Raw genomic sequence first — 17,788 nt, forward strand, 5'->3', positions numbered from 1 at the left:
ATATCATGTTGATTTGTACCATTATGAATGATGTAACATTTGACCCTTTGGTTAAGTGGTATTTGCCCAATTTCTCTATTCACTAATAGAGAACTTCTCTGTTGTAACTGATAAGTAATATGCGTGATGCGCTTTGAGATAATGTGGATAATCTGTTCCTTAACAACTGTACTCAGTGTTCTTATCATCCATTGAAAATCCCTGTCTAAATTAATTCTGATTCTGATGGTGATAAAATAATGTTTGGTCTTACTTCTAATTCTATGATTCCTTCTGTATGAGTAACTGGTATTTTTCTATTAAAAAGTTTTTTCTTCCTAGCTCCTTCACACTTTTTAGTATCACTATGGTAAAAAAAGATTTTATCAATGTGTTATAATCCATTACTACCATCATTCTTTTTCAAGTTAAAACTGTTCCAAATTTAGCTGATCCCCTCTTATTTGGTTGTAGATTTCTCCCTTCTGGTGGATGCTTTAGACATACCCTATCTGGCACAAACAATTCAGGCTCATTTTATACATTTTCTACCTAGACCTACACTAGCCATTTCTTTAAGGAACAGTGCTTCTTTTTAACAGGGAATGGTATTGAAAAACTAAGATCTGGGTACCAGATGCGCTCACCATTGCAATTTTTAAAATCATATAGGAGACCATAGTATAAGAAAATTCTACTCTCCTGAGAATGTTAGAACAATATATATCAAAAGAAAAACGATGCAGAGATCTTTAGTCTCCATCCTCTATTTTCTAGTACTTCACCATTATCTCTACTGACCACAAAAATGGCACATTGCTGTATCCTCCCCCACCCCACAAGGGTTGTTTTCAGCAAAGGACTAAACTTACATTTGAAGTAAGTGTGCAATCTGATACGTCATTATCCTAAATTGCTGTCCCCTCTGGGTCACTATTGCCCCCTCCTATTTGGGCAAGGAAGGTGTAAGGACTAAACTAGGACAAATATGTTCTATGTTACTTCTCAACTTCCAGTGGCCTGAGACTATATTTTAACCATATGCAAGACCTATAAGCACTTCATAACTATTGATTACCCACAAAGTATTAATTTATCTTTTATCTGGCCCAAGACTCCTCCCACTATATAGTAAAGGCTAAACATACACAATGCATGGATGGATACCAAACAGCATGCTCTTCTAGAATAAGAAATCTTAGAACTTTAATGAAGTTTAAGTCTTCAGATGCTTTTTTTTGTCTCCTATTTGGGTACTAGGATGCCTGACAGAAGATCAAATTGACCAGAGACACGCACAGCTAGACCTCACCAGCAGAGGTCAGGAGAGGACAAGAAGAAGAAAAGCTTTGTGCTTTGAGAGAACAACATTGAGAAGTCTGTCATATATTTTGAGTAAGACCTCAAACCACATAAAATTAAAAGTTTTGAAAGATATGAATAGGCTTCAAAATTTTGTAAGCCATGTAAAATATCACTCTACATTAAGAAATAGATGAATGCATGAAAATGCATAGTTTTACATATCCTTTCCTCCTTATTAAAAACATCAATAAGCTCAAAGAAACAATATAACCCATTATTAATATTGTTCTCTGCAGAGTAAACATAATAAGTGTGTTTATATGTTGAAGTGACTACATGGAAGAATCCAAAGCACTTCTCAAATATCAACATAATCCTCTTATGAGGGACTGCCTACTACTATCTTTATTTTAAACATTGAATCACCTTCTAGAAAATAATACACTGGAAAATCTGAAACTAAAGCCATGATTACTTAACTATGCATTAGTGTACAGCTTTCCAAATGGCAATAGCTGCATGCTTCAAGTGTAAAGATTAATAAACTCTTTAGATTTCAGCAAGTTATCATTTCCATTGATTTTATTAAACAGTCATACATGAAGAATTTTTTTATTACTTCTCTAGATATGGCAGAGTTGGCCATTAGAACTAGGTAGTTACTGAAGAACACATAAACTAAACTCAGGCCAAAAACATTTGACGAAATTCTGATAAACTAAAAACTTTCTAGCCTCATACTGCTCTGCATGCGTCTAAAGTTCTCATTCCACTTTAAAGAAGCCAAAGCTGTAAAAAGGCAGGCCATGCAATATGAGTGCAGTTTATGTACAAAAGGCATAATGAAATCTTAATCACCAGCCTCAGAACCCTGTCCCTCTTTCAATAAAAGACTAACAAATAAATATAAAATTACATCTTAAGTAAATTAATAAGGTGTGCATAGGCCATTTTTAGTGATTTGTTATTATATTAAACTCCTGAGATTGAAGCACCAATTAATTACAATCTTGACTACATTGGGTAGAAGCTCTTTTACCCAACACAAATATCTTTTAAAAACCAAAAGAGTATTTTTTTAAATCTCCCTAACGTATGCATTTTCTACTAACTTTTGTCTTATATTTCTCCTTTTCTTTACTGTCACATTTCTTAAATCATCTATATCACTGACCCAGACTTTTGGACTTTCTAGACCAGAAATTATTTTAAAAGGGAAGGTGCGTAGGCATTAGAGAGAGAAGTCCATATTGAGTTGCCAGGTTTCTATTTTGCCAAATATGGATATCTTTTGTTATAAGATACCTTCCAACTCTTCTCTCCCAGATTTCTCAAATAAAGGACATTTAACATTTGAAGGGACAATCTCAGCCAGTCTTTAAATCAACCTATTTATTACAAAGCAGTCATTACATTCATTTGGTCATTCATTCAGCCACCACTTACTGCACACATACTAACACACTATGTGCACTGTTGTGGGTTCTGGGGAGACAGCAGTGAATAAAGCAGATTTTTAAAAAATACTCAAAGAGATTACATTCTAGTGAGGAAACACACACACACACACACACACACACACACATACATACACACACCAGTAAAATATTTAGCATGTGAAATAATACATGTTAAAGAGAAAAATAAAGAGAAGGAAAGAATTAGTATTATAGAGGACAGTCCCCAATTTTAGAAATGATGGCCAGGGAGGATATTTTTCTGAAGGTGCTATTCCTAGGGTATCCAACCCAAGGTCCGTAGGCCACATGTGGGCCAGGATGGCTATGAATGCAGCCCAACACAAAAATCGTAAATTTACTTAAAACCTTTTTTGTTGCTCACCAGTTTTCATTAGTGTTTCTGTATTTAATGTGTGGCCCAAGACAACTCTTTTTCTTCCAGTGTGGCCCAGAGACACTAGAAGGTTGGATACCTGTGAAGGAATGAGGGACTGAGACTTGTCACCATCAGGGGAAAGAGCACCCACCCCAAGAAAGGAAGCAGCCAGTGCAGAAAGCCTCACAGAAGGAATATGGTGGGCATGCTCACAGAGCACTAAGGGGGTCAGTGAGTGAGTAAGAGAAGGCAGCAGGAGGTGAAGTGAGAGCCTTAACACAATCCAGGTCATACCAGGCCTTACAGGTCATGCTAAGGACTTGCCCTCTTAGTATGTTTCAGTTAGAGAATGACATGATCTTACTTATTTTAAAATAATCTTTCTGGTTCTTCTGGTGAACAGAGAGACTCTGAGGAGAACCAGGGGGACGATGGCAGAAGCAGGAAGTTGGAAGTTCCAGAACAGAGGACCAGGTGGTAAAAGTAAAGCAGGTGATCAGATTCTGAATGTGTTTTGAAGGCAGAGCTCCCAGAACTGCTAAGAAATGAAATGTGGGGTAAGAAAAAGTCAACAATAACTCAGAAGTTTTTATTTCATTTTATTCATTCATTCATTGCTTTCAGAGAGAAGGGAAGAGAGAAAGGAAGGAAGAAAGAGAAACATCGATTGGTTGCCTCGAAGACATGAGTGTGGTGAGGAACAATGAAACAGTGGTGTTATCAGTGGAGTCCAAGAATCAGTGAAATCAGGGCACTAGACAAGAGAAGACTAGTCAGAGAGTAGAAATAAATCCTGATGTTCCCATTTTGAAGTGGACTGGTAGAAAGTTCACCTGAGGCAGAATTAGAAATTGTTCACTGTTATCTACCACTTCCTTTTCATTCATTCCTTAGCCACAGATCTGCTTTCCCCACCACCAACACTACCATTTCATTTCACTAATATTGCAATACTGGCCAAAAGTCACCAATAATCTCCCACATGTTGCCTCACTTGACCTTCCTTTAGTCACTGGGCAGACAGTGAGCATCTCAAAGACAGAAACTATGTCTTATTTGATCCAAGTATCAAATAAGGCAGTACCTAGTCTAGTGCTATGCAAGAACACAGCTATCCAAAAAGGAGAAGAAGAAGTAGAAGGAGAAGAAGAAATTCCTTTGCCAAAACATCAGGGTATGATACTGAGAAAATCAGGAAGTCAGAAGAGAATTCTAATGTAGGCAGTGCCTATGGGGAACTCTATGTAAAATGGCAATTTTGTCTACATCTCAAAGTTATACTATAGTTTTTATTTTCAGGAAATTTTGATTTTAGAATGGTTTTCCCAAATATTTTTCAAATTCCAATTCTAATTTTATCTCCATTTTCTGAAACTCAGCTTCCTTCCTCAACAAACATAAACTAAGAACAATCCTAATCAGTAGCCTCCATCTCATTCTACAATTCACATTTTGGTACAGGAAAAAAAAAACAGAGAAGAGAAGGGAAAGTCTGACCAGCTTTAAACCATTCAATCCCTAGTTCTCAACTATGGAACCAGATCCCTAGTCAAGTATAATGAAGAAAGGGGAAACTCCGAGTTGCCAAAGGATGACAGGTTTACTATATATAAGATTTCTCTAAATTCTTAAAAAGTTAGTATCTTTATTTGACTACCGCAAAATGTGTTGTTGTTGTTTTTGAGAAAGTTGATTAAAACCTCATGCAACAGCTATGCTGCAAAGAGCTATGGTCTGGAATAGTGCTCTATTAGCCACAGGGTGCATGAGAATCACTTGTGAGACATTTTACAAATTACATGCCCAGAGAGTCTGATTTAACAGACTGAGGTGGGTCCCAAGCAACTATGCTCTTTAAAGGCTCTGCATTAGGAAGTACTCCTGGACTGGGAACTACCTGTCGAGGAATCAAATCTTCTCTGGTAACTGATACCTTTCCTTTTCTTAAATATCTACCAGAAATCCCATCAAATCTCCTAAAATTATTTCATTGTTAATTTAATTTCTTCCTAACAGTGATATACTTAGGATCAAATTTTAAGAATGACCTCACCATGAATATATAATACAGCATTCAAAATCAGAAAGGTGGTAGATTTTATTCCTCTAATAAACACAATTCACCAGTAACTGTAAGTAAACGCAGAGCTGGCCTTACCCGTTCCACAGCTGCATTATGATATGGGAGCTCCTCCTCACTGCAGAGAAAAAAAAAACCAGTATGTGACAAATGGTTAAAATCAAAGCAAACTTTGAAAAAATTATAAGCCAATAGGTACACATAATGCATGACCTTTTATTTGTCAGCACAAAAGTTATATAGCTCCTATTCCACCAAATTGTATATAAAATAATTAACTATCCATAACCACAATGTCCCCTATCTTTACATTTCTAGACCAGCACTGTCCAATAAAGTAATCTCTAGGTATGTGTGGCTACTTAGTTTTAAATAAAATTTTTTTAAAAATTAAATAAAATTAAAAATTCAGTTACTCATTCTCATTAGCCACAACTCAAGTACATGATAATTATGCAGATAGAGGCTACCATATTGAACAGTGCAGATATAGAAAGAGCATTTCCACCAATGCATAAAGTTCTACTGGAAACACCACTCTAGACTAGGAACCATCAGCAACCTTTTTCTATAAAGGTAAACATTTAAATAATAAATACTTTAGGCTTTATAGACCATGCAGTCTTTTTCATTGTAGAGCAGACACAGGCAAAATGTAAATTAAGTGTGGTTTTGTTCCCATAAAACTTTTACAGAAACAGGTGGTAAACTGGGTTTGGCTTACAGGCCACAGTTCACCAACCTCTACTCTAGACCATCATCTCTTCTCTCTGGCTCAAACCATGGCCTACAATAAGTGACTGTTTAAAAGAAATTGTAAAGAAAAACAAAATAATCTCTAACAGATTTATGAATTAAAAAGAAAATTTTTGTTTGGTAAATAAGGAAATCTTCATTTGTGAAAACTTCAATGGGGATGATTTTTTTAATGTACGGTAACAGATGAAATCCACTTTTCTAACAGTAATTTTGTGATATCACCTCTAATATAAAATATTCTGAAACTCTTATATTCACTGTCAAAAATATAAAAATACGTGCCATCCATAAACAAAGTTATATGCTTCGAGTTTTTATCTCAGTAGTGTTGATGTTTTGGCAATGATATGTACATATTCTTGCCTTAGTTTCTCTTGACATCAAATAATACCTCTTCCCAGAGTGTAAAACATTTGTATTTAAGAGTCTATTATTTCAGGGGCACCCTTTGCTACTCTGATGAGTCCTTAGGTGAACCATGAAGCTACAACTGACCAAAAAAAAGTGTAATATTTAAAAGAGATCTTAGATAGTCCAAACCTTCATTTCATAGATAAAGAAACTACCATTTTCACTTAGTCACACTTAGCCTAATGTGGAGCCGTTCAGCAATCTCTAACCCAGTAAATTTGCATTAAGATCAACAAGATCTTTAGATTACTGTAGGAGTATATGAAAAGGCTGAAAAATCAAGTCTCAAGAGGTTAAGAAACTTAGAGGATTTAAATATAAAAAGTCTTTTGTTGTTTTTCTCCTGTAAAGTGAATACTCTACTGAATGTGACACCCTCATTTTTTTTATAGCTTTCATTATGCTCTTAGTCTAAATTTCCCTGCTAATTTGTAATCCTGATTACTAGGGCCTATGACGTATACGCCATACAGGATATAATTTCTGGTTTAAAAGTGTACCTATCCATTCTTTATTTACTGGCAAAAGAGGGCTTGTTGACACCTCTGGAATGTACTTCCTAGGTAATTAGTCAGCAGTGACACCTTGAAAGAATAAGAACATCTGGCACCCTCGGTACACACCAAGAATAGAATTTCTGGGGTTAGTAGGCTACCCTGGGCAAGATGAACCTTTTGTACAGCTGATTTGAGCTGATCCTGACAACTATTTATTTAAACATCTCTAACTTCAAATGAAGTGCTAGCTATAGCTGCCTATCACAGGAGAAGTTCTTTGAAGTTGCTGGGTGCATTTCTTTGGTGTCCTCCTATTTACTAAAAAAGCTGACAGACCTATTCTCAACCCTGACTCAGAACCAAGCGTTGGACTTGTCTGTGAAATAATACTGATCATCTGCTCAGGCTACACGGTCTATGTTTGGCAGATCTCACAGAACCAACTGCTTTCTGAAATTCAAGATGAGATAGATGCAAACAGATGCACACAGCACTCCACTCTAACTTAACTTCAAATTATGCTATTGAAATCCTGGGAGAGAGGAATGCCAGAATATACATACACAACCATGGTCAGCCTTAGGTAAAATCCAGGAGTACACAAACCTAGTCTTAGATTTTTATCTGACCCAATATTTTACATAATCCTTTTGCCCTGTCACAACCCTCCCTGAATCTGGCTGTCTATCCGGTCCCCATCATGATTCCCAAACCGTTATTGAACTCCTGCTATCCAAGCATTTTTAATATGCATTTTAAAATTTATTTATTTAAAAAGTAAGACATAATTGACATAACAATGTATTAGTTTTAGGCTATAACAATGATTTCATATATGTATACATATTGCAAAATGATTAAAGTTTATTAAACATCCATCAGCATACATGCTTACAGATTTTTAAAAATTTTTTCCTTGTGATGAAAACTTTTAAGATCTACTCCCTTAGTAACTTTCAAACATGTAATACAGTATTGTTAACTATAGTCACCGTGCTGCACATTAGATACAGGACTTACTTACATCTAGTTTATACTTATTGATCACCTTCACCCATTGCCCCCAACCTCCAGCCCTGCCTTTGGCAACTATGTATTTGTTTTCTGTATCTATGAATTTGTTGTTTGTTTGTTTAAGATTCCACACATAAGTGACATCATACAGTATTTGTCTTTCTCAGTCTGACTTATGTCACAATACTGTAAAGACATATCATAAATGTATATATGATTTTCTTTTCCATTCATTCATGGATGTACACCTAGAGTGTTTCCATGTCTTGGCTATTGTAAATAATGCTGCAAAGAACATAGGGGTGCAAATATCTTTTCAAGATAGTGATTTGATTCCTATTAGATAACTATCCAAAAGTGTAATTGCTAGATAATATGGTAGTTCTATTTTTAATTTTTTAAGGAGCCTCCATATTGTTTTCCATAGTGGTGCAATTTACATTCCCACCAGCAGTGCAGAAGGGTTCCCTTTTTTCCACATCCTCACCAATACTTGTCTCTTGTTTTGTTTTTTTTTATTCTAAACTGGTATGAAGTGATATCTCATTGTGGTTTTAATTTGCATTTCCCTGATGATTAGTGATGCTGAGCACCTTCTCCTACACCTGTTGCTCATCTGAGTGTCTTCTTTGGAAAAATGTCTATTCGGATCCTCTGTCCACCTTTAAATCAAATTGTAAAGTTGTTTGCTTTTTTTTTTTTTTTTTTTGGCTATTGAGTTTTACGAGTTCTTTAGATAGTCTGGGGACTAACCTCTTATCGAATACATGATTTACAAATATTTTCTCTGATTCAATAGAATGGTTTTTCATTTTGTTGATGGGTTCTTTTGCTGTGCAGATACTTTGTAGTTTGATATAGTCCCACTTGTTTATTTCTGCTTTTGTTGCCTTTGCTTTTGGTGTTAAATCAAAAAAATCATAACTAAGACCCATGTCAAGAAGTTTACTGCCTATGTTTTCTTCTAGAAATTTTATAATTTCAGGTCTTATGTTCAGTCTTTAATCCACTTTGAGTTGATTTTTGTGCACAATGTAAGATAATGGTTCAATTTCATTCTTTTGCATGCAGCTGTCCAGTTTTTCCAACATCACTCATTAAAGAGACTATCCTTTCCCCATTGTATATTCCTGTCTTCTTTGTTGTAAATGAATTTACCATACATATGTGGGTTTATTTCTAGGCTCTCAATTCTGTTCCACTGATCTGTATGTCTGTTTTTATGTCAATACCATACAGTTTTAATTACTACAGCTTTGTAATACAGTTTGACACTAGGCCTTGTTCCTCTTGCTCAAAATTGCTTTGGTAATTTAGGGTCTTTTGTGTTTATATACAAATTTAGGACAGTTTACTCTATTTCCGTAAAACAAACCACTGAAATTTTGATAGGGATTGCTTTGAATCTGTATATTGCTTTAGGTAGAATGGACATTTTAACAATATTAATTCTTCTAATCCATGAGCATGGATATCATCCCATTTATTTGTATCTTCTTCCATTTCTTTCATCAATGTCCTATACTTTTCAGAGTATAGATCTATTACCTCTTTGGTTAAATTGATTCCTAGTTATTTTATTCTTTTTGATGCAATTATAAATGAAACTGTTCTTTTAATTTCTCTTCCTGATAGTTTGTTACTAGTATACAGAAACACAATTGATTTTTTGTATATTGAATTTGTATCCTGCATCTTTACCGAATTTGTTTATTAGTTCTAACACATTTTTGTTTTCTTTTTGGTGGAGTCTTTAGGGTTTCTATGCATAAGATCATATTACCTGAAAATAGAGACAGTTTTATTTCTTGTCTTCTGATTTGGATGACCTTTTTTTTCTTGCTGTATTGCTCTGGCTAGGACTTTCAGAAGTCTTAGCCAGAGCTATATTGAACAAAAGTGGTAAGAATGGGCATCCCTGTCTTATTTCTGATCTTCAAAGAAAAGCTTTCAGTTTTTTCCCCATTGAGAATGATCTTAGTTGTGCACTTATCATGTATGACCTTTAATATGTTGAGATACATTCCTTCTCTACCCATTTTGTTGTTTTCATGAATGTATGTTGAATTTTGTAATAAATCTTGAGACTTCATTGATTGATGATAGAGCTCAAGAATGTGGTCAAGTTTTCCTATATGCACTTTCTTGCATATTATTTCATACCCTAAAACCTTTTATACAAAATCTTCTGTACATAAATAACACTCATCTCCAAAAAACTATTCCTCCTCAAATTTCTATATTGAAATATATTAATTTCCACAGCCTTCCAAGAAGTAACCAAGGGAATGCTGCTCTAACAAGAGCCACACACAATGTAGAATACATCTGTAAAGCACTGCACCAGCCTCAGACACAGGTACCGGCACACTGGAGGAATACACTAACATTGCTGGGTGAATGTACAAAGGGAAGGATAAACACATGCCTGCATGCACGTAGGTGTCTTTACTTTACCACCTAAAAACTCTTCATGTAGGAAAATAAAAGGACCAAAATCTGGGTGACAGGAGTATTCTTTTAGATCAGGAAACTATAGACTATGGATCAAATCCAGCCACTGCCCGTTTATGTAAGTGAAGTTTTACTGCAATACTGCCACACTCTGTATGTCTGCGGTTGTTTTCATGCTACAATGGTAGAGTTGAATGGCTGTGACAAAGGGTCCATAAAGACAAAAATATCTAATATTTGGCTCTTTACAGAAAATGATTGCCTCCCTCTGCATTAGAAAACAAAGGTTTATCCTGTAAGAGAAAGAAGCACCTAGAAGTGGGTCAAAGAAAACACCAAGCTGTCAGTAAGAAGCAATGCTTCACAGAAATACAGTAAGTAAAAACAACAATGACAACAACATAGTCATCTCTGAAAAGAGAAAGATCTTAATTGGATATATTTTTTCATCTGCTATTAAATTTAGAATTACTAATTAGAGTACAAGTGTGTAATTTTTTAATAGCTTAGATGGAGTGTTTCTATAACTTAAGATAAACTTTCATTTTGGAAACTTAACTTGTTAAAATCAGTTAAGTTGAATATACTGACTAAATTTTCTTTCTATTTTTATAGTAAATTTTGTCTAAATTTACATTTACTCTAGTCGAAATTATTAGGTGAACAGAGAGTTTTCAAGCCCTTGTCATTAAAAGATTATTATTTAAAAACAAAACCATCATTCTTCTGGTTTTCCAACATTTACACAGCTATAGTAAACTACAATCTGCTAATTTTATAAATATATGTATTTTGATAAGGAGTTGAAAACCTGAAGCTTGGTATTAATTTTATCTTTGTTTTTGGTACAATTTCCTTCTACTTCTTCTATTAATAACTTGTGACCTAAAAGCATTATCTATCTTTATCCAAATACCAAGCATTCTTTGTTGAGCAGAGTAGTTGCACTGGCTATTTTTGATAAAAATGTTTAAAGTTCTCTAACTTTTTAAATAAGCTCAATTGCTCCATTCTCTAAAGCAGTATGATCACAGTCACACACACTGGGGACAGACTGGGGAGAGCTCCCCATTTCTGAGTACTCAACAAAGACATTCCTGTGCCAGTGTCAAGCCAAGCTGCTTTGGCAACAGTTTTCATATTTATTGTGAAATCTGTTACAGAACCAAGTTAGTCCTGTACTGCATTTGTTAATTACTGTCATCCTTCTTTACATACTATAACAAGTAATTTAACTTACTAAAACTATAATTAGATATGAAGTCAGTAGCCTTCAGTGAAGGCTACAAATTTCATTTTTGCCATTGCATTTTATTAACATTGACACTTACAATCCAATTTCATTGGAGAACCAACCAAAAATTGCAAAGAACTAAGCAGAAAAAAATACTCTTTCGATCAACATGTGACAGGGAGCAATATCTAAACACCTAGGCCACATGACTTTATTCAATAGCACAAAAAACTCCAATCTACAGTGACAACCAATAAAAGCCACCAGAAAAGACCTCTGGAGAAAGTGATTTACTGACATTAGACAGACATTGTAGCAAAAATAAATGATTTCAGTAAAATTTAATAAAGCCTAACATTACACTAAAATCCCTTTCTATGTTTCATTATTCTCATTTGATTTGAGCTTCCTGCCTTAGGACAGCATCAAGGAGTAAATAGAAAGAAAATATAGTGCGACAGGTGGTATGAAAACTGGTATCAATCAGCTTCGTTTCTGAAGAAGTGGAGAGCTTTGCTCTCTGGGCATTAACTCAGTACACGTGATTGTTTTGAACAGCATCCCTCTCATTAGGCACTCTTTGTCCCCTTTTTCTTTCTAGGAATTTCAAAGCCTTCTACTGGGTTTCTTTTATTAAAAATAAGGGAGAGCAGTAACAAGCAGTGTAACACAGCAGTTCAGAACACAGCTCTGCTGTAGCACTGCCAAGGTCCGCACGCCAGATCTGACACTGTCAGCACAACCTAGTCAAGCTGCATGATCTCTTTGTGCTTCATTTTCACCTAAAAAACTGATTTAAAAAAAATACTTATTCCAAAGAGTTTTTGAGAGAAATAGATGAGTTAATCCATGTAAAGAGCATAAAACAGTGCCTGTTACACAGTAAGTGCTCAATAAATATTAACTGATATTATTAAATAAATGGACTGACTTTTTCTCCACTAGTGCCAAATGGACTTCAGCACAGAGGGCAAAAAACAAGCACAAAATAACTGAGTGTGATTTTTAGACTGTCAAGTACAGGCTAGGCTCTTGGGCCAGAAACTTGCTCATATTGTTTCAAGCAAGGAGAAAAAAAATTTAGGTAATTACTAGATCCTTTTGGAATGCACAGTTTTTTCCTGTGTACTTTGTACTATATTAGACCATTTCATGATTTGCACACCTTTTAGAATAGTTCACTGCCATCAGAAACATTGCGGCGGTCAAAATCAGCTGAGTTGTGTTCCACCTGCTAAACCAAAATCTGGGATAGACCCCAGAAATCTATTTTTAAAAAACAAACAGTTCCCAGCTGACTAGTGTGGGACCCACTGCTCCTGACAGAGCTAAGTGCTCAAGCTGTCTCCAAAACTTTACTCACATACCTCAGATCTGCATATTAACCCACAGAAATGTGTATGTATTTCCTGCCACATTTGTGGCCAAGCTTGATTTACTTAAATTAAAAAAAAAAAAGGAAGTGGGGAGAGGTTAATTTAAGAACAGTACTGTCATCATAGTTAAACACTGTTCTGCTAGTCTGTTGAAGTTCAAAGTCTTCCAATTATAATTACTCAGGAGAACATTTTGTGCATACTAATGTCATTAGTTATAATAATAACACTTTATATTTGTCCTTTGTATAGTATTCTATTATTTTGTGTCTTCAAATCTTCCTCTACATTGTAAGGTATGTAAAGCAGTTAATGATTTCTGTTTTACACATGAGGGATGAAATGGTTAACTAAGCCAGTGAAGCCACAGGAAAAGCACATATTCTCTAACTTAGAGTACTGTTTCTGTGTCTGTTTGCTTGTTTTACTCTGAGAAAAACATCAGACAACCAAATACTATCTAAATGCAAGACACCTGAACAAAAGGAGAAACTACGTTCTGAGTACTATAAGTTACTGCTCTGAAATATATAAGAAACTGTATTTTTTTCCTCAACTTTAATCATATATCATAAAATAAAAATCTCTGGCTTTTTCCTATTTATAGTAAATAAGACTGAAAAATACATTTGAATGAGAAGTTAATCACTGAACTATATGGAACCAAACAAACTATAGAAATGAACAGAAGTCTCCAGCCCACAGGAATCTGACTAAACAACTCCAGAACCAGAACAGTAGGTTCACATCATTTACAGTATGTTTTTAAGAGTCAAAATCTCTTTAACCACTTTATAGTAGTCTAGACTTCTCTTAACCCTTTATATAACATACTCAGGATAAATGGAATTAATTTTGAGAAGCAGTAATACAAATACATTTACAACTAAAAGAAAGATTAATGGGTTTTTTTTTTCATCACTCAATTTTAGGCTGCATAAAACTAAAAGTTCTAATTGCTCATTATTTAAAAAATGGATTTATATAAAATGACATGTTTTATAATTATTTTTGAAATACAAATTGTTATTCATTTCCATTTAATTCTGTTAAATTATTAATGGAATTCATTTATTGCACTTAATGATTCTTACAAAAATATAACAAATATGTATTAAAGATAGTATTCTTACAAAATAGTTGAATTTCAGTCACAGAGGTTAAAAATGTCAGGAATTTAATAACAACAGTATGTTGCAAGACCAGTCTTGGAATCTTATTCATAGCATGCTATTAAAAATAAATAAAATCACCCTGGCTGGGTGGCTCAGTTGGTTAGAGCATCATCCCATACACCAAAAGGTTGCAGGTTTGATTCCTAGTCAGGGCACATACCTAGGCTACAAGTTCAAGCCCCAGCTGGGGTATGCATGGGAGGCAACCAACTGATGAATGTTTCTCCCTCACATAGATGTTTCTCTTTCTCTCACTTCCTCTCTCTCTAAAATCAATAAATATATCCTCAGGTGAGGATTTAAAAAATAATAAAAAATAAATATAAAATAAAATAAAATAAAATAAATATCACAGGTGTCCACAGAAGCATTATAATAAAAAAGTTAGCTTTAAATCTATGCAACTTACTGTAAAAAGCCAAATCTATCTGTGACTTTGTAAACAAGGTAATCAGCATCTTCCCAAGGTTCGATCTCTGCACCTTCTCGTCCCTATAACAGTGAACAAAGAAGGGTGTTATTGGAAACCTGTAAAATTGAATAATTTTTTTAAATACAAAGACCAAAAAAAGGATAGCTATTTTTATATATGAACAGTAAGAGCTGGAAATGAGGCACCATCCACCTTAGCTAACTTTAAAACATTTATATTGATATTTTTGGCAATATCATCACTATTCTCTAATTACACACTTTGGAAGATACCATATGTCAGCAACAGCTGACCTGTACTGAGGCTTTGCTCAGACTTGGGTTCCTGTGAGTACCTGGGAAGGAGGGAGCAAAAGAGAAAAAGAAAGTCACTCAAGAACAACCTGTCACACTTTAAAGTTTTTGAGTGAATATGTCTTAGAAAGAAAAGTATTTGTCCTTTCATCCAAACTTCTCAGAAGAGTGGGCTATCCCCCTTGTCTCTCTGCTTCTTTACTTCACAGATACATCAGCCCTGAAATGATTCCAGCCAAGGTCAAAAATGATCTACCATTGTTAAAATCAGTGGGCACTTTTCAATCCCGTTCAAATGGATTTTTCTGAAGCACTTAGCAGTGCTGCTTCTCACTTTCTATTCCTCAACCCACATGACATCACCTCCCTTGGTTCTCATCCCTTTCCAGCTATTCTTTTGGTGTCTCTTTCATAGAATCTCTTAACTGCCAGTACAAACAGACCTCTGTCCTCAGCCACTGCTCTCCCATTCCACCCTTGAGGCTGTTAACTCACACTGTCAGTGTAGAAACCCCAAATGTAACTGTCTATCCAGGGATGTCCAACCTTTTGGCATCTCTGCACTGAAAGAAGAAGAGTTGTCTTGGGCCACACATTAAATACACAAACACTAACAAAAACAAAAAAAATCTCATAATGTTTTAAGTAAATTTAGGATTTTGTGTTGGGCCTCATTCATAGCCATCCTGGGCCACATGAGGCCTGCAGGCTGCGGAGTGGACACCCTTGAACCAATCCCTCAAATTTCAGACTCAGTACCCAACTGTCTTGTAAACCCCTCCATCCGAGGGTACTTCATAACTGCCTGCTCATGTGTTCTCCAAGTAAGCCATGAGCATCTTGTGGGCAAAAACAGCTCTAACTCATGTCCATAGTGTGAATCCCTAGGGCCTAGTACAATGCCTGCCTTGCCTGGTCACTAAGTGTTAGTTGCATGGAAAAAAAAAAGCATGCAAGGATGAATGACTGACAGTTCTATTGGTTTTAAATTAGTTAAGCAGTTAAATAAATTAATTAGGTTTTTCATGGACTACCCAAAACCTAATCATAGTAATGGGAAACTGTGTCTGATGTTCCAAATGACCACTTAAAAACAAACTCTGGGAACATAGCCATTGAGCGAGTACTGCCTGTATGCCTCCCTGTAAGCAGGACACAGTCCAGACGGCTTTCTCTAATTCCATGCTCCTGTTGTTCTCACAATAATGAAAAATAACAGATATAAAATTACATGCAAGTGATATAAATATAAAACATGACATTTATAAATCATTGTTGCAACTCACAGGCCTCAAGAGGTTAAGAAATAATGAGATGCATAAATCGTCAACAATTGTTATTTCCTAGGGCATTAAAAACCAGATTTCATAACTAATTTAAGGATAAAATGCTAATAGAGAGTATATACAAATGTATAATTTAAAATTTCAGATCCAGGGTAAATTTTTAATAGCACATATAAGTTATGAATAAAGTGGGTATTTAATTCCATATAATAACTTATTAAAATATTTGTTGAATATCTAGTGTGAGTCAGGAACCTTTCTAGGTGTTTATACTACAAGAGTAAAGCAAACAAAAGAAATTCATGCCCTCAGAGAATTTATATTCTAGGAATGAAAGCAGTCAACAAATAAAGTATAATATAGACTGTTATATAATAAGTGCAATGGTGAAAAATAAATAAAAGAAGGGACAGAATGCTGCAGGCAGAGGAAGAGTATTAAACAGTGTGTTCAGAGATTTCATGAAGGTGGCACCTGGGTAAAAATCTGAAAGAGGTTAAGGCAATGAGGCACGAGGATATCCAGGATCTATGTGTTCTAGGCAGAAGAAAGAGCCAGTGCAAAGACCCTGAGTCAGGAGCAAGCCTGATGTGTTGGAAGAACAGCAAGAGACTAAGTGGCTGGAGCAGAGGCAAAGAAGGAGAGAACATTTAGAGATGAAGTCAGAGAAAAAAGATAACTTCAAGAGTCACATGAAGTAAACAGACTGGTTCTGTAATCAAGCTCTCCTAATAGCAAATCCATTTCTATTTATATGTTTTTTCCTAATAAAACTCAAAGAGTAAATATGAATACTTACTCTGTCATATTTAGCAACAATTTCAGCTCGCTCCTGGGCAAGTTTGAGGGCTACATCCTGGTCTGAATCTGTGGAGAGATCAAATTTAGATGAACTGTCACTTAAAGAATCATAAGTTATTTCATTTTTAAACTAAGACAAAACAGATCCAAATAAAATAAAACACATACTACCAAAAATGACAAACCAGCAAAAATCAAATAAACTTAAAAGGATGAGTTAAGTATTTGTACAACCTTGAAATATCAACATACATTATCACTTCAATATTATATATAATATTCAAAAGAAAGTAACTTCGTTAACATGGCATTAACTTGGGGAATATGATAAATTTTATCACTCAGAAATCAATTTGGATCTAATTTCAGAGAAATAAGTATTAGAGGAGAAACTGAAACTAAAAGCTCTAAGTTTTCAATGAAATACGTTTGGGTAGACGATAAGAAGAACACTCAAGAAGGCTTTTAAAAATTAAGGGAATTTATCCACCAAACAAAAAAGCGTTCTTACATGACAAAAATAATCATTTCTTCATTTAGCCTCTCAGGCCCCCTTTGTCAATAGCCTCAAATAATTTCCAGTTTTTCTCTCCTACCTATCCCATGCCTTTCTTTCTTTATTACCACCATATATCTTCCAAAAACACAAATATGACAACAAAAGTAGAGCTCATAACATAAAACAGTATATGATTACATATCCCAAGTACCATAAAAAAAAAAAACAACAATAGACTATATAAATGGCACCTCTGATCAAGAAAAAGGACAAGCATTCCACTGGAAGACTGGGTCAAGGTCAAGAGCAAGAAATTCACAAGAGTAACAAGAGCAGGGACAACTGTGTTTGTATTC

At 35.0% G+C, this 17,788-nt stretch overlaps 1 protein-coding gene across 3 annotated transcripts in view; it reads right to left on the reverse strand.

Moving 5' to 3' along the window:
* The window catches only part of USP6NL (USP6 N-terminal like), a 186,513-nt gene that overhangs the window by 54,306 nt on the left and 114,419 nt on the right, over nucleotides 1–17,788 (reverse strand). For all 3 annotated transcript variants that reach the window (XM_045857890.1, XM_045857891.1, XM_045857892.1), the window contains 3 exons: nucleotides 16,932–16,999; nucleotides 14,530–14,612; nucleotides 5,279–5,318 (listed from right to left, as the gene is read on the reverse strand). In XM_045857890.1, the coding sequence (XP_045713846.1) occupies nucleotides 5,279–5,318; nucleotides 14,530–14,612; nucleotides 16,932–16,999 (191 nt within the window). The remainder of the gene's footprint in view (nucleotides 1–5,278; nucleotides 5,319–14,529; nucleotides 14,613–16,931; nucleotides 17,000–17,788) is intronic.

The sequence above is a fragment of the Phyllostomus hastatus genome, unplaced genomic scaffold (assembly GCF_019186645.2).
Source record: "Phyllostomus hastatus isolate PE091 unplaced genomic scaffold, TTU_PhHast_1.1 phas_scaffold_1674, whole genome shotgun sequence".
Lineage (NCBI taxonomy): Eukaryota > Metazoa > Chordata > Mammalia > Chiroptera > Phyllostomidae > Phyllostomus > Phyllostomus hastatus.